The 25,701-nt window shown below is 37.5% G+C and overlaps 1 protein-coding gene across 8 annotated transcripts in view; it reads right to left on the bottom strand.

The window, feature by feature from the left end:
• The window catches only part of HELZ (helicase with zinc finger), a 150,038-nt gene that overhangs the window by 63,798 nt on the left and 60,539 nt on the right, over positions 1-25,701 (bottom strand). For 7 of the 8 annotated variants that reach the window (XM_027080418.1, XM_027080415.1, XM_027080417.1 and 4 more), the window contains 9 exons: positions 22,002-22,335; positions 20,832-20,962; positions 15,755-15,934; positions 15,108-15,212; positions 9,434-9,612; positions 6,436-6,554; positions 4,940-5,085; positions 3,502-3,649; positions 199-382 (listed from right to left, as the gene is read on the bottom strand). In XM_027080418.1, coding sequence (XP_026936219.1) covers positions 199-382; positions 3,502-3,649; positions 4,940-5,085; positions 6,436-6,554; positions 9,434-9,612; positions 15,108-15,212; positions 15,755-15,934; positions 20,832-20,962; positions 22,002-22,335 — 1,526 coding nt within the window. The remainder of the gene's footprint in view (positions 1-198; positions 383-3,501; positions 3,650-4,939; positions 5,086-6,435; positions 6,555-9,433; positions 9,613-15,107; positions 15,213-15,754; positions 15,935-20,831; positions 20,963-22,001; positions 22,336-25,701) is intronic. The other variant, XM_027080421.1, reaches the window with a different exon arrangement.

Here is a 25,701-nt window from a genome sequence, read left to right as displayed (position 1 = left end):
TTATTTGGATATAGAAATTGAACGAACATGTAAATGAGCTCGACCTTGAATTGCCAAATTTGGCATTAAAGAACTTGGTATGAAACGAATACATAATTGCTTGTCCAGAAAAGAGATCTTGAAAACTAAAAATCCAATGTGCACACACTTTAAGATCTAACCATTTGAATAACTCAATTCATTTCCATTAATAGCTACCTTGAACATTTAGAACCCTTTCGACGTTAACATCAGATAATCTCTTTTTTCGAAGTTCAGCGCGTATCCTGAACACCTGGTCGGCATACGGAGTCACCACACCAATACTGCCGTCATCTAACTTCCCCCACGCTACTGGCCACTTCCTTCTTAACTCTTCCACACGTTCCACCACTTCAAAGACCTTTAAACAAACGTACATGTATACATATTAAAGTTATACAAGTGCTTGGAGAAAAGAATATGGTAACTGAAATCGATGTACAAAGGATTCCATTTTAGCAAATGTCGTTTTAAAACCACCTCAAACCAGGAATAATGCTTTGCTGATGTGAACACATTTTTGCTTACATTTCAAGCAGTAAATCTCTACAATAGTGCACCCAGTGAAAACGTGAAAATCGGAGACGAGCTAACTGGCCATTGGCCCCACCCCTTACCTGGCCCCCCTTCTCAAATGGGGACAGGATTGGGTTCCTGTTTAGAGAGAGGCGCGTGGGACCGGCAACCCCACGTTCCCAGTATTTCTCAGTCCACTCTGTAGCTCAGGCCGATGAAACCCATTAGGAGAGCCCTAGAGTCAGCGCCGCCAACGTCTCAGCAGTGCGAGGGCTACCCTTCCTCCTCTCCCCGTGGATATAAGTAAACAGAACAGCCAACAGCTGGCAGCAAACCGCAGCTGGGACTGGGGCAAATCTGGACCTCAGGACAGACTCTCAGAGTTCACTGCCTTCTCATGGTACAACTCTGCCCACGCCCTGTCATTAACCTTGCAGTGAAGGAAGCCCGTATTTTACCATCTGGATTTTCTGGACCCCACTTAGTGAATTAGAGTAGAACTTTTAGTGTAGTTTAATCTACTTTGATTCGATGAATTCATCAAACAAATAGTGTTGATGCTTGGCACAGTAGGGGACAAAATGATTACTAAAACACGCTCCTTGCCTGTGAAGAGATTACTGTATAGTTAGAAAACAGATTCCTAATTTAAAATACGTATTATAAGGCAAGCTCAACAGAGGGTCAGGCAAGAGTCCAGGGGCAGAGAGAGGAAGGAGAAAATTTTAATGTCTTTTAAATACATTATTTATTTACTATTTGTTAGTTAATATCTACTTAAATTTATAATAGTAAATATACAAAAATTTGATAGTTTTATTCCTTTTAAGAACTCGAGGATTAATGGCCAGGATGCAGTTCCCACTTCCACATATAAATTCAGTGAATGACAGAGGAACAGACTCTAGTCATCCTGTTGTTATAATGAAATAACAGCAAGTGAAACAACTACCCAGACCGTCCAAGGATTCCGATGAGTCAACTGGATTGAAAACATGGCGCTCTCACCCATAAGGAACAAGCAACACATCACCAGTTCTCCACTTCGTCCCTCTGTTACCCCTTATATAATAGGCAGCATAAAACTGTAGTCAAAATACACAGGCTTGGAATGGTATGAGGAGCTTGGGGAAAGCCCTCTCCCAGATAGACATCTATGAAGCTGGTCAAGGCCAACAGATAATCGTTCGAAGTCTCTGGAGACGATCAAAGAGCTGCCAAGACACTGAGAAGCGTTGTTTCACCAAAGTCTACAGGAAGTCAGGAAGAAGAGTGGAAGGCTGGGGCTGCCCCGCTCTCCCGCAGCCCCCTGTCCTACAGGACTGTCTCAGCAGCTGAGGGGTAGCTCCCACCTGCTCCAGCTCCCTGGGGGGAAAGAGCTACTCCAGGCGGTTACAGCAGTGGATGAACATCAGAGATCTCGTCTGCCCCAGCAAGGTGCAGCAGGAGGCCATGAGCAGCTGGCAGCACCTGGGTGGCACCTGTTCCCCTTCCCCACCTCCTGCTGCACAGGGAGGGCCTGTGTGGGACAGTGGGTGAAGCAGGCTGTCTCCTTCGCTCGTACCATAGTCAACACGGTAGAAGTCACAGACAAAAACAAAATCTTGATAACAGCAACAAAAAAACACCTCATCACTTACAAAGAACTCTAATAAGATTAACAGATGACTGCTCATCAGAAACAATGAGGGCAATAAAGCAGTAGGAAAGCATATTTCAGTGTGCTGAAAGAAATAACTCAATAATCTAATATCCAGCAAAACTACTTTTCAAAAATGAAGGCAAAATAAAGACATGCCCAGAAAAAAACAAAAACTGAAAGAATTCTTTACTAGCAGACCTGCCCTAAAAGAAACACTAAGAGAAATTCATCAGGCTGAAAGCAAGTGACACCAGACAGTAATTTGAATTCACACAAACAGAGCATACTACTAAAGGTAATTACATGGTTAATTATAAAAGACAGTATAATAGTATATTTATTTTCCTTTCTCTTCTTAACTGATTTTCCAGCCAGCAGTTTCCAACCTGAGTGCAAAAGTAATAAAGGAAACCCTAGAGTTATTTGTCAATATTTCAAACAGGTAAAGAAAAGTTTACCTTTTGCTAAAATTAATTGGCACAGACTAATTAAAATGTCAAGTTTCTTTACTTTTGGCTAGGAGTTTATCAAGTAGGTACTGTCAATTTTCTTGTACTGACTTCTAACTACAGGCCTCTGACCAATTTTTTAATGGAAAGATGAATTACTATTACCTAATAAATGGCATTTTTTTGGGTAAATAAAATGAGTAAATCACGGGACTCAAGGGAAGAAAGGGAGATGGAGATCACATATCACGAATCATTCTTCTAATGACCAACGATGCACACATCCTCCCCTGGGTTTCCTGAAGTCCAGAACTCCACTCCCTTGTAACAGCCAGAACCAAACCTCAGGCTCTCTGGCCCGCTGGCCCCTAAAGACATCACAGGTGTTAGTCTGCTACCTCATCTGACCCCTCATACTCCCCACATTTTCTCTGAACTTAAAAAGTCAGAAACTGTGAGAGAACCACACACGTTGCAGCACATAATGGGTTAGCACCATCGTCATGTGGGTCTGTGTGACCCCCCGGAGCGCAGGATTCCACAAGTCAAGTCTTTTTACTCATGTAAAATGATGCCTCATTGGAGTGTGCACTATAAATTGTGACCTCAGTCCATTTTAGATGGCTTCTTTTAAATGAGGTTCTGTATTTTGGCATAAGACAAAATGTAAATCAAAGTTTTTGTTTCCCATGGCAGATTCATCTTAACAAATCAATGTTACACAAGAAAGAATAAACTTCCATACTATTTTCATGTAAATGAAGTCAACACACAATAAAATATCAACCCAAAATTTTAAATAAATGCTTAATAAGACCAGACTACATATATGACTGCAAAAATGTCAACAATTTGCAAAAAGGACTAAGGTACCTCTGCATTATTATAAAAAGCTGTGCTATTTTTCTCTTGTACATCTTCCCCTCGTGCTGTAAAGAAGGTTAGTGGGTAGAAATCCTTGTGTGCTGGCTGCTTTCCACTGGCCATCAGTTTGCCCTCATAGAAGAGCTCAGAGGTGTAACTGCAGAAAAAGACCGAAATAAATATATAAATAAAAAGTAACCTATCATCAAAATTAATTTTACCCGTAAGAAAAAATTACCAGTCAAATTTCACGTTGATTTATGCCCATGATTAATTTTAATCCAAACATCTAATACCCATGATGCCAAGATTTTCACCAAAATTAGCCACAGCAATGAAAACACAGTGGGCTCCTGGTATACCACCAATAAATGAATTGACCTGGGGAAGGCATGAAGCCAGAACATAGAAAGAAAAGGAAGAAATGACGACAGTTCAGTACTAGATGGAACTCTTTGTTTCATGAGGAAATTTGCTAGCTGTTATGGTTTTCTGTACTCAAATTTTTTAAATGTATATTTTTATTTATGTGGATCATATACTTATGCAAACACAAAGATCTATAGACACTGAAACAATACACACAACTGAAGGGTATTCCAGTCAACTGTAAAATGAATACTCTACTAATGAAGATATTACGTAGTACTCGATTCATCACTGACTGTAGCAAATGACTGGCAACAATAAAAGAGGAATCACATTTCGAGATATTGATAAAAGCCATATTTAAATCTAAACTTATTTTTATATCTCTCCTACTGCTTTCAGAGAAACCTAAAAATTAGTTTCACATGACCGCCATAATCAATATTATTAAATTATACTAAACTTGAAAAAATCCTAAGATTTTGGTGGTGACAGTGACAGGAATGCAGCACAAAGGGGCTTCCCAGGGTGCTGGGAACATTCTGTTTTTTGGTCTGGATGCTGGTTGAGGGGTACGTTTGGTTTGTGACTACTCACTGGGCTACCATTTATGATACTTTTACTTGTATAGATGCATACTATGTTTAATAGAGACCTTTTAAAACTTTATTACTAAGTTGCATGGTTTTCTTTCCTTCCTCCCTCCCATCCTTCCTTTCTTTTCAAATAGACTCCTGGTATAACACAGCCAGACACACATGCGCAAACCATTATGCGGCTTGTCAACATATTTGTTTACTACATCATGTAGTTTTACATATACATTATATATTTAGTCACAGAAAAATATGTTTATAGCTAGTAGAACCTGAAGTTTTTGTTTCCAGAACTGCCCTACTATAATAAATTACAACTGACTTTTGAAGTATACTTTCACAGACATAAAATTAAACATAATTTGCAACACTAGGGACACCATGTAACTCTGCTGGGAATAATCTGTCCCTAGGAACAGTGCTGTTTTGAGTCCCCTTCCACCGGACCACACAAAGTGTGACAGAGGGCAGCTCACACCTACCTGATGATAGCTTCGTGGGAGCGGTAGTTCTCACACAGGAGGATCCTGCAGGGAAACTCGGCGGGGTAATGCTCATAGAGCCGGTCAAGCAGTGAAACGTGAAGGTTTCTCTCCCTGGCAAACTCACTGTAAACGAAAGGGCTGAGCTGTAACAGAGAGACACATGGCGAGAATTTAACTAAATACACAAGCAGCATTTTTTTAACTTACTTCAAAAAACCCACCGCGCGGGAACTCCGACGCACTAAACCTCAGCATGCTGAAGGCTGGAATAAGCAGGGTCAAACGGATGTTTCCAGGAACAATTTTACTACTATATAGAATGAGGCTAAATTTTCTAACTTTTCGTTTCAGCATGCCAACACTAACCTAGAGTTTCTACACATAGGTTAATAAAGGACTCTTCCGGGCTTCCCTGGCGGCGCAGTGGTTGAGTCCGCCTGCCGATGCAGGGGACGCGGGTTCGTGCCCCGGTCCGGGAAGATCCCACATGCCACGGAGCGGCTGGGCCCGTGAGCCATGGCCGCTGAGCCTGCGCGTCCGGAGCCTGTGCTCCGCAACGGGAGAGGCCACGACAGTGAGAGGCCCGCATACCGCAAAAAAAAAAAGACTCTTCCAACTTAATAATAAATAGCTACTACCTTAGTAATTTTAGGGATGCAACCCACTGCATCATTGGGGGAGTCAATCAACTGTCTCACTAAAATTAAGCAACTATTTTAAACAGTGAGCTAGCAGGATACACCGCCTATGACTAAAACACTTATTTTTAATAATTAGCAAAAAAGCCATCTTTATCTCGTAAAGTGTAAGGAGCCATCCTTGATTATAACTTTGATGCTAAGAACAAAATTAAACTTCTGGCAAAGAAACAAAAACAGAACTTGTCCCTCTACCTTCAACTCTTTCCTAAATGGATAGCTACAACACTGTGTAGGTTCAATCTCAACCAACTGTGACAAAAGAGAAAGAACCTCAAACTGAAACTTTGCAAAACTGATATTTTAATAGAAAAACTGTAATTTTCTTTCATGCACCGGTATTAAGATCAGACAAGTTCTTTGAGATTTTGGCTATTATTTTTAATTAGGCACTTTGTTTCCCATGATAATGAAAAATTAACCCTTCAGGAAAACAAATGTTGGGGACAGGAACTGGGGAATCGTAAGAAGGATAATTTAAATTTATTTGATAAAGAAAAGTAAGAATCAAATATTCATACTACAGAGAACGGAACTTCAAATTAATAAACATGACAATTAGAACACTGATAGACTCATTCATTCCACTCTCTAGCCAAAGAAGGAAAAAAAGTGGGGTGGGGTAGCAATTTTCCTTCAGAAACACCAACATTTTCCACTATTAGTATAGAGATATTTAAAGTACTTAAACTGACATGCATGGCACAATTTCATAGGCTGTTTTAGAAAACAAAACATTAAACATCAAAATATAACAGAAGTTTCTTTCAACACGGTGACTCAGAGGGCACTCACCTGCATGTGGTCACCAGCCAGGACAACCCGCGTGTCCTTAGTTGCTAATGCTAGGGGCATAATGGTTTCACACTCCATGGCCTGGGCAGCCTCGTCTAATAGAACGTGTGTAAAAAACCCTGCGAAGTACAGTATAAACACAGGACCGCATATTACAGCAGTGATAAAGGGAGGAGTAGTGTTTTTCTTTTAAGGAAAGAGTTTAGTGTCCTGATTTAAGAGCTGTGAGTACTTTTAATGCCAGTCCTCAATTTAGAAGATCATATCTTTAAATCATTATTTAAAAATAGAAGTTGAAAGGAATAACTATTTTACTCAACAATAGATATGTAAATGACATCTGGTACTAATGGCCCCAAGACTAACAGTTAAATCAGGACACATAAAAAAGACTTCAAAAGTACAAGATAGCAGCTTTTCACCACAAAGAAAAGCTGGCAACAAAACAGTGATAGGCCCAAAATCCTTTCACTATTTATTTGCTAAAACACCAAAAATAAAACAATGGTAGTTTATAAGTAACTTTAGCTTAAACACATACATTAGACATTAAAGAAAATCATACCCAAAATCTAATATAAAGGAGAAAGTGATAATCTAACTTTGACCAAAAACAAAGGTTATCTGTTAGCAAATTCACTATTTTGATTATTTAGGTTTAGTGTGTGTGTGTGTGTGTGTGTGCGCGTGCATGTGTGCGTACAGATGATATACAATGTTTTAGCCTAAGACCCTATCCTGGCTGTAAAACTATCACCAGTCTGAAAAAGAAAAAAACAAAAGTGAAACAAGTATCAAAAATGTACATTTTCAGATATCCCCCAGATGCAAACACCCACGTCTGGGTTACTGCTGCCACTCACACTGAGGCACAGGAATCTGTGTACAGAAAGGAGGAAAAGCCTCTTTGCCCCTAAAAGAGGAGACAGAAGAAAAATCTTGCTGTCTCAATGTGTAGAAGTAAATGTTGCCCCCTATGGCTAGCTCACTGAGGTAGAGAGGGGGGGGCCCTGTTTTTACTAGCACAGGAAAGAACACAAAGTAGCTTCTCTGACCAGTTGTAACTCTCTAGATTAATTAGCCTCCTGTGAGTTGGCCCAAGAACCTAACCTCTGTTTCTATGGATAGCAACAAGTTCCAAACAATCTGTTTATACAACTTCCTAATGCAACTTGTTTCTAGGTTGGGAACTTTCTAAACCTTACTGACTGGCAGTAATAACCGCCACCACCATCACCACCATCATCACGGTCCATTCAAACAAATGGCTGTGTTGACAGTACAAGTATCAATAACTGTTGTCTATTTAATGACAGTGGCCCAAGCATGATTTGGACACGTGCATTTTTCTCCCTGTTGAGGAGAATTTGTGCTTTTTGTTCTACAAGACTAATTAAGGAAGATGACTATATAATTATAGGATCAAACTGGAAAAAACTGAGACTAGTGAAAAAAATCTGTTTTCATTAGATAACATTTTAATTAAATAGAACTAGGCTTAAATCAGGAACTGAATAAATCATGAAATTGTTATACTGTTGCTTAAGCTAGTAAAAGAAACCTGAATTAGTGAGACTGATTTAGCCTGAGCCTTGGTTGTCTTAGCTGTAAAATAACCCTCCACAGAGTTGATATGAGAATTAAATAAAGTATAAACAATGCCTAAAACAAAGCAGATCATTGACTTGCAATGAATGTTCTACACTCTTGCTCTTCAAAGCCATTCTTTCCTCTTCCTCAAAACTATACTGTTTAGGAGGCTTGGGGCTTTAATTTACGTGGCAAGTGTGCAGAGTGTAGTCATGACGTAATGAGACTGACTGTTAAATAAACACACCAACATTTACAAGTAAGTGTTGTTCCATCAAAGAAGTCAGCTGCGGGGAAATATAGCTCATTCCAACGGGTGCAGCCACTGTTCAAAACACTTTTGAAACTCTGCTTTTGTAACTGCCCTCACCGCCAGCTATGAGCTGCGTGCACAAGAAAAATAAGTCTCATTACATGAGAGGCACGTCTCTCTCTTTTTTTTCAACCCCTAATGGTATTGCTCAGTGTGATAACCTACCTTATTTACCAGATATGCCTCAGAAAGATTTTGAAGCGTTTCTAAAATTAACTCTACCCTCAAAAAAGAAAGTTTGGCCACTGTTCATTCTTTAAGATAAACAGAGGTTTATCAAGGGCCTCCAGGTGTCTATACCCTGGGCCAAGTGCCAGGAATACAAGATGAAGAGAACTGTCTCTACCTTCCAGAGACTTAAAAGAATTTGTCACTGGCTCTGAAAGCAATTCCAAAAGGAGAGAGCAAAAAAGCGTTGACCAATGTCAACAATTATAATAAAGCGGTAATAAATGAATATTCTTCCAAAGCAACTACCTTAAAGTGATACCACATTTTGATGGTTAAGTTCTGCCACATTTATCAGAACTTCTTGTCACCATCTGTCTGTACTTTGTATAATATTAGTTTGATTTTACATAGTTCCTGTACTTAAATAATCTTAATAGTATGTCATAAAAAAACCTATCATGATTGTTGTCTCTACCCTGTATTAATGGAAAACTATTTTAAAATTAAAAACTTGGGAAAATTGTAAAAAGACCAACACTGTCCAAATTTGAATTTTTCACATGATCAATAGTAAGTAAATACCATCTGATCAATTAGAGAACAAACAGAGTAGCAGTCACTAAAATGTCTAAACTAGGGGTTGATAAATTTTGTGTATGTGAAGGGCCAAACAGTACACATTTTAGGTTTTTTTGGCCATACAATCTCTGTTGCAACTACTCAACTCAGCTGCTGTAGCACAAAATAATCCACAGAAAATATAGGTAAATAAATGGGCATGATTGTGTTCCATCCAATAAAACCTGATTTACAAAAACAGACAGTAGGCCAGATGCGGCCCACAGGCCAACACAACCCCTGATCTAAACTGAATGCAGAGCCCTGTGCATTCAGGCACCCCTTCTGTGTCTTGAGTCAGCATACCAGGTTCAAGGTCCAACTGACAGAGGTACTGGGAAGTATTCAACGTAACAACAACCACTCGGTGCTTAAGAATATCTTCTTTCTGTGGCATCTGAAAGGTGGAATGTGCGCTTGAGATCAAACAGTACTGATGCACAACTGGGTGGACAGTCTTTACCCAGCGATTTCTGAAATATACCCTATAAAAGAAGATAACATTTCCTATTTATACTTATTAACATCTTACCAGTACCTGATTATCAAAATAGCGACATTATGATGTTAAGACTACAATACCTGGAAATTAACAAATAAGTCTGGTAACTGTTAACACTCTACTGGATTAGAATTTAACATACAACTGTAACTCCCCCCACCAAAAAATGAATCAAGCAGAAAGTATATACACTATGATAAGATAAATATCTAATTATTTTTAAGTGTTCAGAATAATCTTACAACAGAATGACACACAGAGTTTCATAAGCATTCGTTTTTTTACTTCAGAACATTCCCATTTGGGAATTATTTTTTTTTCCTAGAATATTCTTACAAAAATATACTTATATTTTAATTATCTATGCTAATAAAATATAGTGAATTGCATACTTACAAGAGAAATTTAGAAGTTACTTGCATTTCACTTTAGAATATATTCTTATACCTATATTTAAATAGACCTCTATCTAAAGTTCTGGAAATTTAAAAATAAATTTAAATTCTGGACCATCAGAAAAATCTTAAGAAAGAGCATCTCGTCTATTAATTGCAAAAGAAAAACAGAAATAGGACTCATACAACAGATTACTAAGATGGTACAGAAACAACTCATCCATCCACCCACCCACCTCCCCCCATCCCTAACCTACCCACATCACAAAGATCTGCTGGGTATCTACTATGGTCCAGCACAGAGGCAAGTCACATGGCTTGCAAACTTCCATAAAGACTTTGGATTTATTCTGATTTCAATGGAAAGCCATCAGAGAGTTGTAACAGGGCACATGTCATGAGACACGCCTTAGGTTGTTAAAGGACCCCTCTGTTTCTTTGGACAGAATACACAGTTTTGGAGGCAGGAAGAGGGCTGGACAGTGATGTGGTGGTAAATGTTGAACTACCAGCCTTCGGGGTGGGGGTGACCTGATCTGCAGTGTTAGCTGGTTTCTGGGGTATAAAACCTACTATCATGGCCAATTTCACATGAACTTGGGAAGATATGCACATGATTGGCTCTCACAAACCAGTACCAGCTGCTCCATCAGACCAGGGACTGGGAGAGAGGCAGGGGGAGGGGGCAATATCAAGGAGACCCATTAGGAGGCTGCTGTAAGGATCCAGACAAGAAAAAATGATAGCTTGAACCAGGGTGGTAACAGTAGAGATGTGAAAATGGTCAGATCACTGCATATTTTGAGAGTAATGCTGACAGAATTTACTGATATACTAGATGTGGAATTTAAGAGAAAGGATGTTCCATGGCTTTGAAACTGGATGAGTGGCAGTAGTGGTGATAGGGAGGAACAAATTTGGGGTGGGAATTGAGAATTCAGTTTTGGACATATTTAGTAGTAGACATCCAAGTAGAGATATCCAGTAAGCAGAGGTATTTATAAGTTTGGAGTTCAGAAGAATGCCTAAGACAAGAAATATACAACTGAGATCATACTTAAACCCTGAGACTAGAAGAGCTCACCTGGAGAGTAAGTGTAGATAAAAAGGAAACTAGTTGGAAGAATGGCTGATGGACCACTTCCACATGTAGAGGCTGGGGAATGGAGGGACACAGGAAAGGAGACTGGGAAGCAGCAATCAGTGAAGCAGCAAAGAACTTAGGAGACTGTGAGGGTCCAATCAAGGGACATAAACTTCCGTGTCACTAAATCGTCTGGACATTTTCCGGGCCCATCACGTTACTTATTAGCAGCATCCAGCTCTGTGGTTGCTCCCTCCTTGAAATATTCTCTCCCGCGGCTGCCATAACTCAACCGCTCCCTGCTTTCCTTCCACCTCTCTAAGCTGGTTCCTCAAGGCTTAGCCTTTAGTGCTCTCATCAAGCTCTGTCCTCTCACCTGACAATCTCATCCCAGGCCCATGGCTTCAATTACCACCAATACCCTGATGACTCACACATTCTTCTCTCTCCAGCCAAGACCTCACCTCTGAGCTCCAAGATGCATATCCAACTATTTATTTGACATCTGTCTCCTCTAGAGCGTTTCAAAGGCAGCTCAAATGTCATATGCACAAACACTAACCTCATGATCTTCTACAATGTGTTCTAACCCTCCATGAAACAATTAAAACTGGTTGTCTTTTTTTAAGCAAAGCAAAGCAAAAAAAAAAAAAGCATTTAATAAATGTCCCTAACTTATAAATAAATTGTAATAGAGGAAAGTAATGTATTTTAAAAGCATTACTATGATAGGAAGGACTGTGGAAGTAACCAACACCACTCCTAAAAGATGTAAAAATCTTAAACATATTTTAGGTTTTAATAAAAAATATTTAATCAAATCAGCAAAGCAGAATTTACTTTTAAATATATGAAAAATCTCATTTTACAAATTATCTGAAACAGTATTTACAAATTATGATTCCATTAATATTAACTTACGTGTGTGTATTTAAGCATATAAATGACTAGAAATTAAACTGTAAAATGTTAGTAGTAGTTATCTCTGACTGGTAAGGTTATAGGTAATTTTTATTCTTCATGCTTTCCCATATTTTCTTAAATGAACATTTCATTATAAAATTGAAAAATTCATTTTCCAAATTACTTATCAAATCTAACTCCAGGCACTGCTTCTTTCTCAAAGAAAAAATAGAAATTGAAGTTCTAAGCCTCATTACTGACTTTTTTGTAGTTACCTTGGAAAGCTAACTCAAGATGAAGTTAGTAAGAATACAAAGTTTGATCATTAGGCCCATTTCGTTAAAAATATAATAGTCTAGTGCTGACTTAAAAAAGACTTAAATATTTTCTCAGTACTTTCATTTTGTGCAACATTTAAGGTAGACACTGTCTATAAGATTACTTAAAACACATCCAACAACATTTTTCAAAATTGGAAAATTGACACTTTCACATCCATGGTATAAAAGGTGACACCAACTAAGTAATTTACATATTTCTAGAAATAAACTGTCCACATACCCCACATGAATTATACTGAAATTTAAAACAGAAGACTGTCTGGTAATATACCATTTCAATTCACTGAAGTTTTATTCATGTATTGAATTCATATGCAATGAACACCCCCAAAATATTATTACATAAGATACTACAGAATCGGAAAGACCTTATTTATTTATTTAAAGATCTTTATAAAATAACATATACCTTCTATTTGTCCAGAAAACAGTAAATGTCCACTTTCTCCATAGATAGCCTTTATCTAATAAGTGGTAACTCTGCCAGAATCAGCTACTGATTTTCAGAAGCAGACACAGAAACTGTTTTCCTCTCTATTCCATTTTAAAATCTTCTAATTCTAATAAAGTAAGAAGTAAAAACTGAAACTAAATATAATTAAAATGGATTCTAAAACCTCCATCCCCAAATAATTTAAGCTCAACTCCTGGCAACTAATAGAATTTTTATACATTTTAACGACAAGTGTGCATATTTAAACATATTTACTGTTTTAACTATTTAATGTTTATGGCTATTTCCCTACTTTGTCACGTTTACTAGGGCCCACTAAGCTACAGTGTGGGAAGGTAAACTTGTCATCATCACTCTTATTCCACAGAGACAAGTCTTCAAGGTCACATGCGGACACTTAGGGCCCTCTTGTGTTCTTTCCCCTGCGTTCTGGGACAATTCACATAAAGCTGATCTCCCCAGAGTGCTCGGCCATTCTAATTTTCTCTACTGCATCTCCCATACCACTCATATTTGTTGTCCATTAGGAAAATTATAAATTAATCTCAGTTAACATAATAGATGGTGCTAATAAATCCTAACATTTCAATGTAGTAACCCTCCTAGGAAATACATTCACAAGTTAACATCTTTCCTGAACAGAAAAACTATGGCGAAAATACAGCGCCACATAAAGGCCCAAGTCTTTTCTTATTTTATTCCACTTATTAAATGAAATAACATGAAATTTGTATTTAAATAAATTCAAATATTTTCTGCTAGAGGGCAAGTTTCTGTATTTGGGCCACTACAACCATACATAGACCCTACTGGAACATAACTTCTTATCCTACATGTTTAGATGCACTACATGTTGGATTGTAACGCCCAAAACATAATTTTACATGGGAAAAGCTAAACATAATGCTAGCCAAATAATGGAGTTCAGTGTTTATCAACCACAGCTCTCCTGCCCCAAATGTCAAATGACCTATGCTAGGTCAACCAAGCTTTGAGGGGTCTTCACTCCACTGTTTCCAAGCCAAGTACAATGATAAATGAGATTGTCACAGTTCCTACGTAACATACATACACAAACATAAGCACACACACAAGCTCTACCAACAATAAAACATCTTATCGACACTGAAGTAAGAACACTCACAGCAAAAATGCTACTAGCTAACTCAATTTCACTTAGGGGCTAAAAAAGATTAGAATCTGAAGCAAACTAGTTTTCGATGAATTTATCCATTGGTAAATATCACATTTTCATTTATAGTGACTGTACACATGTGATATTTTCTTATCAAATAAAACTGAGTTCTACTTAAAATACTTATTTCTTCTCTAATTTGTCTTCAGAGTAGAAACAGAGTACGGCATAAAAACCTGTGTTAACAGGCCATGCCACTTTTTTCTCTTTTGTTCTTTTTAATGCAATTGCAAAATCATTCGAATGGCTTTGCTTATGGTTATTAAAGAATTAAATAGCGTAACCTCATTTTTCCATGCCTAAGCTCAACTAGAAAGAAAAAGTTAGTGAATTATGATTCAAAAGTATGGTTAGAAATTAATTTTTAAACAATAATTGTATTTGAACAACATAGGGCATGATATATTAGTTTGTAAAATGGCAAAACTAAACATTAATTCATATAACAATGAGAGCAAATGGTATAATAACCATTTAACGGTTCTTTATTGTTTTCTGAAGAAAAGGATTTTATTCCCCCACAACCCTATATCTAAGAACATTTCATATCCATAGACACTTAGTAGACCTGTATTAACCTAGAACTTTCTTTATCTCTTAAATGATAGCAAAGAGCTATAAGTACCAGTCGGTTACACCGTGCTGCAGAAATCACTTCAATTTCATGCTTCTCTAAATGTGTGGCGTCTGTGAAATTACCTGCATGATCACAGTCAAAATTTTATTTCCATAAACAACTATCACTGCATGACTACTCTGCCATGCAAAATATGCTAGAATTTTAATTAAAATTGATCTAATCATAAATTTATATATAGTAGCTTTTAGAGGAACACATCAAAATCGGCTCAGATTGTCACCACATTTTTTACATACAAAACTTAAAAAAGGATGTCTTTCTCTTTACTTAATGTTTAAGAAATGAATGGTCAAAGATTTTTAAATTTTTCCTTAATTTAAATGGTTTCTTCAAAAGGCATAACCTCCAAATGCCAATGCACAGTTAAAGATTTTGGTTTTCTCAAAGTTACTAAAATCTTTATAGACACCTTTTCTTAAGAATAATAAAGTATGATACAGAGACATAATAAGCCTTAAAAGAATACCTGAGAGGTCTTGCCTGGGGATTGCCTGCTTCTACATATGGATGTAAATAATCCTTTATGTAGAGATCAGCAGCACTATTAGAATGGGTGCAAATGAGAATCCTGCTGAAATAAATGGTGCAAATAAAAAGAATGATGAAACACAAAACCATTCAAGCAGTATAATACCAAAAAAAAGCAGTGGCCATTTTAATATAATACATTTCCCTCAACCTACTCAGTAACCTCTAACATATTATTCAGTTATGCTTTTAGGAAATTATTACTAAAGCTTAATTACTCTTTAAGCTGTAAAGGAGATAAGTTCCCCCAAATTATTTTTAAATCTATCATATAAAATTGTTTTTTAAAAACCCAACCCTTTTGGCACTAACATTTATCACACTCTCTTAGCAGACTTGGCGTTTTGAGGACTATTTAAAAGCTACCATTCTCTATGTTGCCAATTTTTAAAAACAGTACGTTTTCAGAGAATTCAAATTTTAGTGCTTTGGGGTTTGAGTGTGGCTCTTTTTCTTTATTTGTATCTTTTTTTAATTTTTACAAGCAAGATGAAAATCGTCTCTCTAGCCCTTGCTTTGTCTTCACAACAAGGACAGAAACTGTGCCCTGCTGATGAGACCAGGGCACACACAACGCCATCTCACCTGGTCTCCTGCTGCTGGAGAATGTGCTTGACGGCCTGAGCTAGGGTGAATGTTTTGCCGGTGCCATAGGGGCCGATGATGAGAACAGGAGGCAGCTGTATTGAAAGTGGGGTCGTAACGGCCAGAACAGCCTCTTTCTGTTTTGCGTTTAGCCGAGGATCCAACTGCTCATCCCATTGTCTAAAGAAAATTAATATGTAAGTTATTTTAAACACATGCATCTTATTCATAAGCAGAACATGGCACACAAGTATCTTGAATTTCACTGAACCATTAAAAATACTGACATAACATAGCATCTATAAAAACAAATGCTTATTCTAAAACTACTTTTTAAAAAATTCCCAACAAAGTCGGTGTAGGGTGTTTTACTACTCTGATCAAAATTCACTTTAGTTATCCTGTCCTTTCCAAGTGCAAAAAGATTCTGGTAACTAACCAAGAGACATCACAACACACTTCCAGTCTAGTTGCTATGTAACAGCAGTTTCTTTGCATAGCAAATAAAATGGAAAAGGGAAACTAACTGATTTTCAAATTCTAATCCATTGAAAGACCTCTCAGTAAAATTTAAAACAAAAGAAAAAGAGAAAAACCTGTGTCACTGGTTAAGAGATATCAAACTTTTACAAAGTTCTTAATTCAGAAAATAGCAGGGTTTTTTTTAAGGTCAAACAATATGAAATGTTTTCTGATTATTTTCACACACACAAATAACATACATACGTCCTATTTTTCTGGGTACAGAACACCTGTCATGGCAACACAAATGGCTGTTGTAATGAAATCTATCTTATTAGTGTCCCTTCTATGACTTGGCTAAGTTTTGAAGATTTAAATGGACGGCAGATGCTGAAAGGGATCAAACTAAGTGGAGAATCAACAGCATTCTTTCTCATAACTACAATTATAATACTAAATATTGCAACAACTATGGTAAAAATGATAGAGATGTAAACCAAAATAGGAAGGGCGTGTAAAGAGACTCTTAGAAAATTTGCAAAATGCCTACAAAATAATCCTGAAATAGGAGGACACAGTTTAGACAGCAAAATGCCCACTCCGTGAGGCTACACTCTACTCAAACAGAAGCTAGTTATTTATGGAAAGTCTTCTTAACTCTTTCAGTTTCAAAAAATTATAACTAATGCTATATATTATGATAGATAGCTTCAAACAAACAAAATTCTCCTAATTTAAAACCTTAGAAAACAAATTTTAAAAACAATTTTAAGCATATAAACATGTTATTATTTATTTTTCTGAAATTTAACTTTTTTTAAGTAAAAAACAAAAGGACTCTGACCAGTGGCACTAGATTTCCTGGAAGCCATTCACGAAAACTCCAAAGAATCCCTCAGCATTAACCAGTTTCTTTACTCATAATTCTGCCAGTACCTAGCAATGCTCCATCTCCTATAAATAAGGAAACTCCTTTAGGTAAGTACTAAGTCCAGAGCTACTACACGTGGCAGACACTGTGGAATGGTTACCCCCAAACCATCTGCGGTGCCCGTCTCTTCCTCCTTCTACTACTGAGCCCAGGCAGCTATAATACTACCTTTCCAGCCTCTGTGGCTGGAGACCCAACTCTGGTCAACGAGACGTAAAAGAAGTCCCTCAGAAGGGCTTCTATACCCAATAAAACAAAACAAAGCCTCTCTAGAAGAAAGCCTTCCTGCTCCTTTGCCTTCCTCCTTCACCTTGCTGGAAAAAGCTCATGATAAATAAAACTGCAGAAGCCATCTTATAATCATGAGGCAACAACAGGCATCACGAAGAAAACTAATATGCTCTCTAAGTAGAGAGAAAAGGGAGACTAGGTCTGCAAAGGTACTGCTGAGCCCCCGTACCAGCCCTCGACCACCCAGCTCTGGGCCTCTACTTCTATTTGTTTAAGCCACAGTCAATCCAACAAACTGTCGCTTGCATCGATACCTGACCACTATGATTCTACAATACCTGACCCCAATGGTTCCTTTATCTGTACATGGAGGTAATGATACTTGCATCAGATAGATATTTTAAAGGATCAAATAAGATAATGCATGTAAGCTATTAGGAAAAATAACTGAGCAATAAGTGCAAAATTAACTTTGACTTCTATTACTATAATATTTTCTGAGGATCTCAGAAAAAGAACATATTACTTGACCAGCACACACTTTTGAAAATCAAAAAATGTTTTTAGAATACCCTCTAATCTCTCAAATTTGGGGACTTTAATGAACTTATGAATGAGATCGATATTAGATTATATACATAAGTATAAATCTAAGAGATTAGTGACAGATTTACAGGTATAATTCTAAAATATGTCGATATCTCTTCGTTTTATTTATATAGACCATTCTACTTGTCAATTGTTTCAGTGCAAATAAACGCTTCAGAGTAGATCAGAAACTTTACCAATGTGAGTCATCTCTATAGTTTCTGGTCATGAATGATGAACATTTACAGAAAGCCAATAAGTAAAACAAATTGTCTCTATTTATTATACTACCTGCTTAATAAAGGGAAGAAGATTTACAATAAACATGCTGGTAAAAGTCATCTCTGAATTTCACAATTAAAACAATGTAAAGTCTCTTCAAGTTTACTCTGAATAAAATAAGAGTTATTTTATTCCCTGAACCATAAGTTCTTTTTTTTTCCTGGTCTGACGCATTGTTGTGATTAATTTATAGACTACATGCTCAAGAATAATTTCTCAATTTCATTTATCTTTCTATATTCCACCTTATTCCAGAAAAGATTTTAAATGGCTAATAGCTTCTCAGCGTTCCTAGACCTAGATACATTTTAATTACTATTTAAATTATAGTGGTATGAAATCTCTTCCTGCTTGAAAGTTTTCTGCTACTTGACATTTCCTTACCTTTGCAGTTAACACTTGCAATCAGTGGTATTTGAATATACTGCTATATACAATATATTTTTCAGAAGTGAACATATCAAGTCAATGCCTATAAGTTTACTGGTATAGCCTCACATTTGAAACCCTAATTTTCTTCTTTAAACATGATATTCTTATTAACTTAAATGTGTCATATGTTAATAATGTGCAAGGTTGTGTTGGAGATTCAAAGACAAATAAGATGTGGTCTCTTCTAAAAAGCTCAGAGTCTAATGAGAACAGCAGAAATGTACACAACTGAGAAAAATCAATTTTAGAGAAATTATGCTTGAAAGTACAAAACTGACTGAACCTAGCACATACTAGGCATCAATAAATATTTGTTGTAATAATGAAAAGGAAGAGCAGATTCATTTACTAGAAGGAGAGAGCCCTTGAGCGGGACTAAATTTTAAAGGACAGGTAGATCCTCCAATAGATCAATATTGGGCAAAGATTATTTCAGGGAGAAAAAAACACAGATAGAACACAGGGCTGGGGGAGGGGGAAATGCAGCATTTAATGAGTATAAAGTTTCAGTTTTGCAACATGAAAAGGTTCCGGAGATAAACCACACAACAATGTGAGTACACTTAGCACTCCTGAACTGCACACTTCAAAAATGGTTAACATGGTAAATTTTACGTTATGTAGATTTTACCACGATTTTTTTTAATTTTAAAGAATTTTTTAAAAGATAAGGAGGCAAATAAGTTCAGGGCAAATTAAACAAACATCAAGGTAATTCTATATGGCTAGAACATGACGATTTAAAGGAAGAAAGGGAGAGTAAGAAGAAAAAAGTAAAAAGAAACCTGAAAAGATACTGTTGAGAAGCACTGTCAATGAGACCACATAATATGAGTTCTGTATTAGGACGTTCAGACTTTATCTGCATATCAAGCAGAAGCCCTTCAGAGGTTTATAAGCTGTGAAATGAAATGATTATTTTAGCAAAGTAACTCTGGAAGAAGTACGTGGGTTGGACCACAGAATAGAGACACAGACAGCAGGACTGACGACCGACTAGAAGGCTACTGAAATAGTCCAGCTCTAAATTACGCACTGGCTGTAGGGATGGAAAGGGAAGGATGCAGAGACGCTGAATCACATAAGAGCTAACACTATGAGATGCCACTCACCACTTTCAGGAGGGTGAGAGCAGCAGAGAGCGAGATCACAGGGGCGAGGAGAGAGAACACACTGCAGGTAGGGTGGCCGCCCTTGCTCAAGAACTTCGGCAGCAAACACAAGAATGAGGAAAGCAAAGCGAGCGAGAAATGACTTGGAGTTTGTATTATAAGGCATATTTTTCTTTGTTCTGTTTTTAGGACCAGAAGAAATGAAGTGTGAGGGGAAATGACATAAGTCACTACTAGGGCTGGCCCATAAAAATTTCCCACATGGCCCTCCGTGCTCCTGCTTCCCCTTCTGCCAGCTCATGTCAGCACCCAGGGTGACCTTGGAAGCCACTCAGTAAAGATACCAGAGCCTCCGTCAGAGATGGAGCAGGGCCACGCTACCATGACTAGATTGACACAAGTGATTAAAAAATAAACTAGTTTGTGGAGCCACTGAGATTTAAAAAAAAAAAAAGGTGGCGTGAGCTGGGCATGGGCAGGGGCCAAGAGGATAAAATCCAGTAAAAGAATAAAAAAGATGCAGTCATAGAGCTGTCACTACAGTTAGTCTGGAAACAAAACAGAGGTACCATATTTAACTACATGTAAAGATGTGTAAAGAGACTTAAGCAGAAAAATATTTACATAACAATTAACTTTACAGCATCTTCCATGATACTTCCTCCATTTTCCTAAATTACAAAAATGTCTTCCCTATTCAAAAATTATTTTAAATTAACTATTTGAACCACTTTAGAAAGGCCCTAGTTTCCCTATTCAGCTTCTACTCAGGAATATTCCTAAATCGCTTGGCATTCTATTAAATTAAGGCAGTTGAGAAAAGCAATAGAACTCATTTAGACTCTGAGGAAAAGTGAAGAAAATCGATGATGAACTTCAAATGCTTCATTCTAAGAGTTCTTGTACTCTCTTTTCTCAACTAATAACATCTCTCTTGAAGAATATATGGAAACCTTCTTATAAACATATGAGTTATTTGATACAGATATTCAATTTAAAATTTATGTAACTTCTGGAATGACATATCTCTTTTTTGTACCTGTTGGGACTCCAAGGTATGGTTGGAGTCATAGTGATGTCTGGAAACAAAACCCCATTGTCCTTGATCCTGTCTAGCGCATAATGCATTTCACAGAGGGGTAATCGATTTAATTGAAACTGAAGTTCAACCTGAAAGACAAAACAAAAAAATTTTTTTTAAAAGCATTAAAGCAAACATCAGTGCTTTTCAGCTTCCTAGAATGCTCTGTGGAGATAGTGTAATAATACTATGCCTAATATTTGCTTTGTTTATTCAGTGCCAGGCACTGTAACATGCACTTTACATAGATTATCCCATTTAATAGCACCAATGACGTGTATACTATTATTAACCTCATTTTTCATCTAAAGAAACTGAGGCACTTGTAAATTACTTAATCTTTAAATAAAGATTATCTGATTCCACCATTCCTAAGAAGAATATATTTGATAAAATTAGTAGAACATCTGTGAAATATCATCTCTCAAGGGTGAAAACCAGGCCTATGACACCGTATTGATTTACTATGAATGGATAATATTCACCAAATGCTATATTTAAAAAGAAAAAAAGAGTAGCTTTCCAGGTAAATATGGCAGACTGAGCACAGTTCACCTAAAAATCAATAAAGACAAAAAGAACAAGAGCAGGGCTTCCCTGGTGGCGCAGTGGTTGAGAGTCCACCTGCCGATGCAGGGCACACGGGTTCGTGCCCCGGTCCAGGAAGATCCCACATGCCGCGGAGCGGCTGGGCCCGTGAGCCATGGCCGCTGAGCCTGTGCGTCTGGAGCCTGTGCTCCGCAACGGGAGAGGCCGCAACAGTGAGAGGCCCGCGTACCACAAAAAAAAAAAAAAAAAAAAAGAACAGGAGCAGATACAACTTCAGATAAGAACTGCCACAGGATCTAGCTTAGTTTATTTTAATCTGTTCTTCTGTTGCTGATTTAAAACAGAAATCAGAAAGCTTGACCTCGTATAAAACTGGAATGTTTTAGATTTTACTTAAAGAGAATCGATTTTCTCTAAAAGTTATCAAAGGTCCAATTCTCCACCCACCAGAATCAATACTTCAAAGTCAACTGCACTTCTAGCTGTGGCAGAGGGAGGGAAAACAAACCAGAAGAAGAGGATCTGCTGACAGGGAAACTACAGACAACCACAGTGAAACTGCCACACTTCAAAACATACCTGTGTGTCATAATCAGGCCGAAGATTAAGTTCTTCACAGCATTCCCTGGATATCCTTAAAAATATATATTCTTTTGTTTTTTCTTCAATAGTAGCTTCATAAACCTTCTCTTTGGTTCCCTGGGTCTGTACTAACTTCTCTTTAGGGACTGGTAATAAATAAACAGCATTGACTTTGGTCATCACCAGCCGTCCAGCCAAAGTATCTTCAGAAAGTGTTTCAGTAAGCTTGAAACGGCCAAAAAGCTGTCCATTCTGAGCATACTTTGCACCTCCAGAAACTCCAGTGAGCATGAAGCTTGCTAGAATCTGCAATTGCACTTTAAGGTTGAACCTAAGTCAGAAGTAGAAAATGAGTTTGAATATTTTACATCAAAAACATTAAAACTAAATAAGAGAGCAAAACAAATCAAATATAAACATAGAAAAATTAAAGGTTCATTATCAATTCCACTGCACTGAGCTACAAATCATATACTGTCTTTAATCCAAGCTGGAAACAACAAAACTTTAAGTGAATAAACTCTCCAAGTTTATAAAAATGCATGCTTAGTTGTGTTGAAGAATACACATATTTTTAAGTTTGAGCATTTAAAATGAAACTAGGTACGATTTTTTAATAAAATGAAATATCATGTGTTAGTTAATATGAAAGTCTGTTTGAATATACCATTAGGACAATCAAGACTTTAAAATCACCTAAAGCCAGAAGGAAATGTACTGTACTGAAGCTACAACAGACTTTTATTAAACTGCTGCTTTCCAAGTAGATCTTACCAAGATTCTAACCATAAAATTTCTCTTCCAATACCGCTGGCGAATAACATCCAGAATACATTTTTATTCATGGCTACATCAAGGCAGGTCTCATGCCCAAATTATGGAAAGAAAAGTTAAAGGCTATCTTATTAGACAATGGCTGGTGCACTCACTCCCACTTCCATGAGCACACGTGAGCATGAAAGAGAACATGTGTGTGCAAGAAGCACAGAGAATCAAGATTAATTCACACAGTCAAGAAAGATGAAGTGAAAGAAAGATTTAAATTAGTTAATAGCTCTTCTCCTTTGCCACTCTGAAATGGCGCTGTGAGAGAGAAGACACAGTGGTAACAATGGGAAGACTGTCTCCTTTTTCTTTTCTTTTCTTTTTTTTTTTTTTGCAGTACGCGGGCCTCTCACTGTTGTGGCCTCTCCCGTTGCGGAGCACAGGCTCCAGACGCACAGGCTCAGTGGCCATGGCTCACGGGCCCAGCCGCTCCGCGGCATGTGGGATCTTCCTGGACCGAGGCACGAATCCGTGTCCCCTGCATCAGCAGGCGGATTCTCAACCACTGTGCCACCAGGGAAGCCCTGTCTCCTTTTTCTTAATAAGGTTTAAAAAATTTGAATGAAAAAACTTTTATAATCTATATACCCATTTGTGGAATGGTACTACTGTATTTTAATGGTACTACTGTATTTTCTTGTGATTTTCTGAAATTTTCTGAATTTTCTTGACGTGATGTCAAGAATGTCTTATAAATTCTTAAGGAAAAAGAAAAAAAAACCTTTTCTAAAACATTATGCACTTCTGTAACACAAACATTTGTACTGCTTACAATATTAGGAAACCAATTCTAATTAAAACATTATATTCAAATTTTGAGTTTCCATTTATATACTTTAAAGTTAGAAAACTGTAAAACTAGATAAATATTTTAACAGAAATAAGAAAACACTTAAGGAAAATAATACATCTGAACAGCTGTTTATGCACGTAACAAGTCATAGCGTTTATAAGCTCCATTAGTTATTTTAAAGTACACTTAAGGGCTTCCCTGGTGGCACAGTGGTTAAGAATCCACCTGCCAATGCAGGGGACATGGGTTCCAGCCCTAGTCCGGGAAGATCCCACATGCCATGGAGCAACTAAGCCCGTGCGCCACAACTACTGAAGCCCGTGCGCCTAGAGCCCGTGCTCTGCAACGTGAGAAGCCACTGCAGTGAGAAGCCCACGCACCGCAACGAGGAGTGGCCTCTGCTCACCGCAACTAGAGAAAGCCCACGCACAGCAACAAAGACCCAACGCAGCCCAAAATAAATAAATAGTTAAAAAACACTTAGAATACTTAAGGCTCCAAAAAGATATGTAAAAATATACTTTATTATAAATATAAATTTAATATATAATAACGTGGCTTTCTATGAGGATCAAATGAATTCCAGGAGTACTTGCTCTGTGTATCATATATATATATATATATATATATATATATGGAATTTTAAAAAATCATGTTATATTTCTCTCATTCTCTATCCATATTTCACTAGATCCAAACTAGAAAAGTACAATATAATTTAAAGAAACACAGATTGTATGTTATCTACTTATGTTTGATTCTTTCAAGACTGGAATGTGCACTAAGGATTCATATAAAAATAAGTCATAAAATGAAACAAAAGTATACCACCCTCCCCAGTTTACATATAGTCTATGTTCACCTTCCTTTTTTTAAAAAAATAAAATATATGCTTTACAGAAGAACAGGAACCCTTAGGTTTTTCACGTTTTTTCAAATGAAGTTAAATTTCTACTTTGTTTTTATCATCCATATAACTGATGTGTGGTCATTAACAACCTTCTCAGAGCAGAGATTCCTTGCAGTCCACTCTCAATTCACAAGTGACCTCTCTGTTGCTAAACTTGATGTCCAGCTTTCTGATCTTTTGTAAAATTATTATTACTTTGCGACCACTTTCCGTTTCCTTTAAACTCCCTCTTCCACTGGCTTCTGTACAGTCAGCCTCTCCTAGTTCTCCTCCTACTTTTCTGGCTGTTCCTCCGTCTTCCATCCAAGCACCACCCCCCTTCTAAGCATCCACCCTGCTCTCTCCTTACCCTGCCGGCTCTCACAAGACGAGGACGCCCTCTCCTAGATCTCTCAGCTCTGGGCTGTAAACCTAACTGCCAAATACGCACATTGGATTACATGCTCTGCAAATTCAGTACAAGCAAAAGAGAATCACCATGTGACTTCCCCACGTACCACCCCAAACCAATCCTCCCGTGTATTAGACAGCTTAGGTAATGGCACTATCCACCTAGTTGTCCCAGACAGAAACCAAGTTATCCCTGACCTTGTCTCTCTCACCAACCTTCATTCCCCATCATACAATCACCAAGCCCTGTTAGTTCCTCTTCTTCCTAAATTATCTGCATCTCAACATTTCTAACTTGAATTACTGTAACGAACTCCTACCATGTCTTGCTTCAGATCTATTCTCCAAGCCACCACTAGAGGGTCTCTGTAAAATGTGAGTCTGATGATAGGCGGCTCCGAGGGTAAAGTGTAAACAGCTTTCTATCTCACCACCCCACCACACACCTCCCTTCCATTAAAATTACGATGACCGACTGGCAGCTTCCCCCACAACTCTATGCTCTTATTCTCCTATCCTGTTTCTTCAAACTAAATACCTTTGTCCTGTTTCTTCACCTGACAATTCTACCTGTTTTTCAAAATTCAGCTTAAATGCCACCTGGTCCAGAAAGCTGACTTTGATATGTCATTCAAGCTCTGGGGAAACGAAACGTAACTTGTTTACCTCAGAATCAGCAATGACCAGCCTAGAACCTAACACTTCGAATACTCAATAAATTCTGTTCATTGAATTAATTTTACATGCTTGTAATAATCTGATTTTTTTTCCAGGCACCA

The sequence above is a fragment of the Aethalodelphis obliquidens genome, unplaced genomic scaffold, assembly GCF_003676395.1.
Source record: "Aethalodelphis obliquidens isolate GAN/ISIS:26980383/991018 unplaced genomic scaffold, ASM367639v1 scaffold44, whole genome shotgun sequence".
NCBI lineage: Eukaryota > Metazoa > Chordata > Mammalia > Artiodactyla > Delphinidae > Aethalodelphis > Aethalodelphis obliquidens.
Note: the sequence above shows the minus strand (reverse complement) of the source record. Positions and strands in the feature narration are given on the sequence as shown.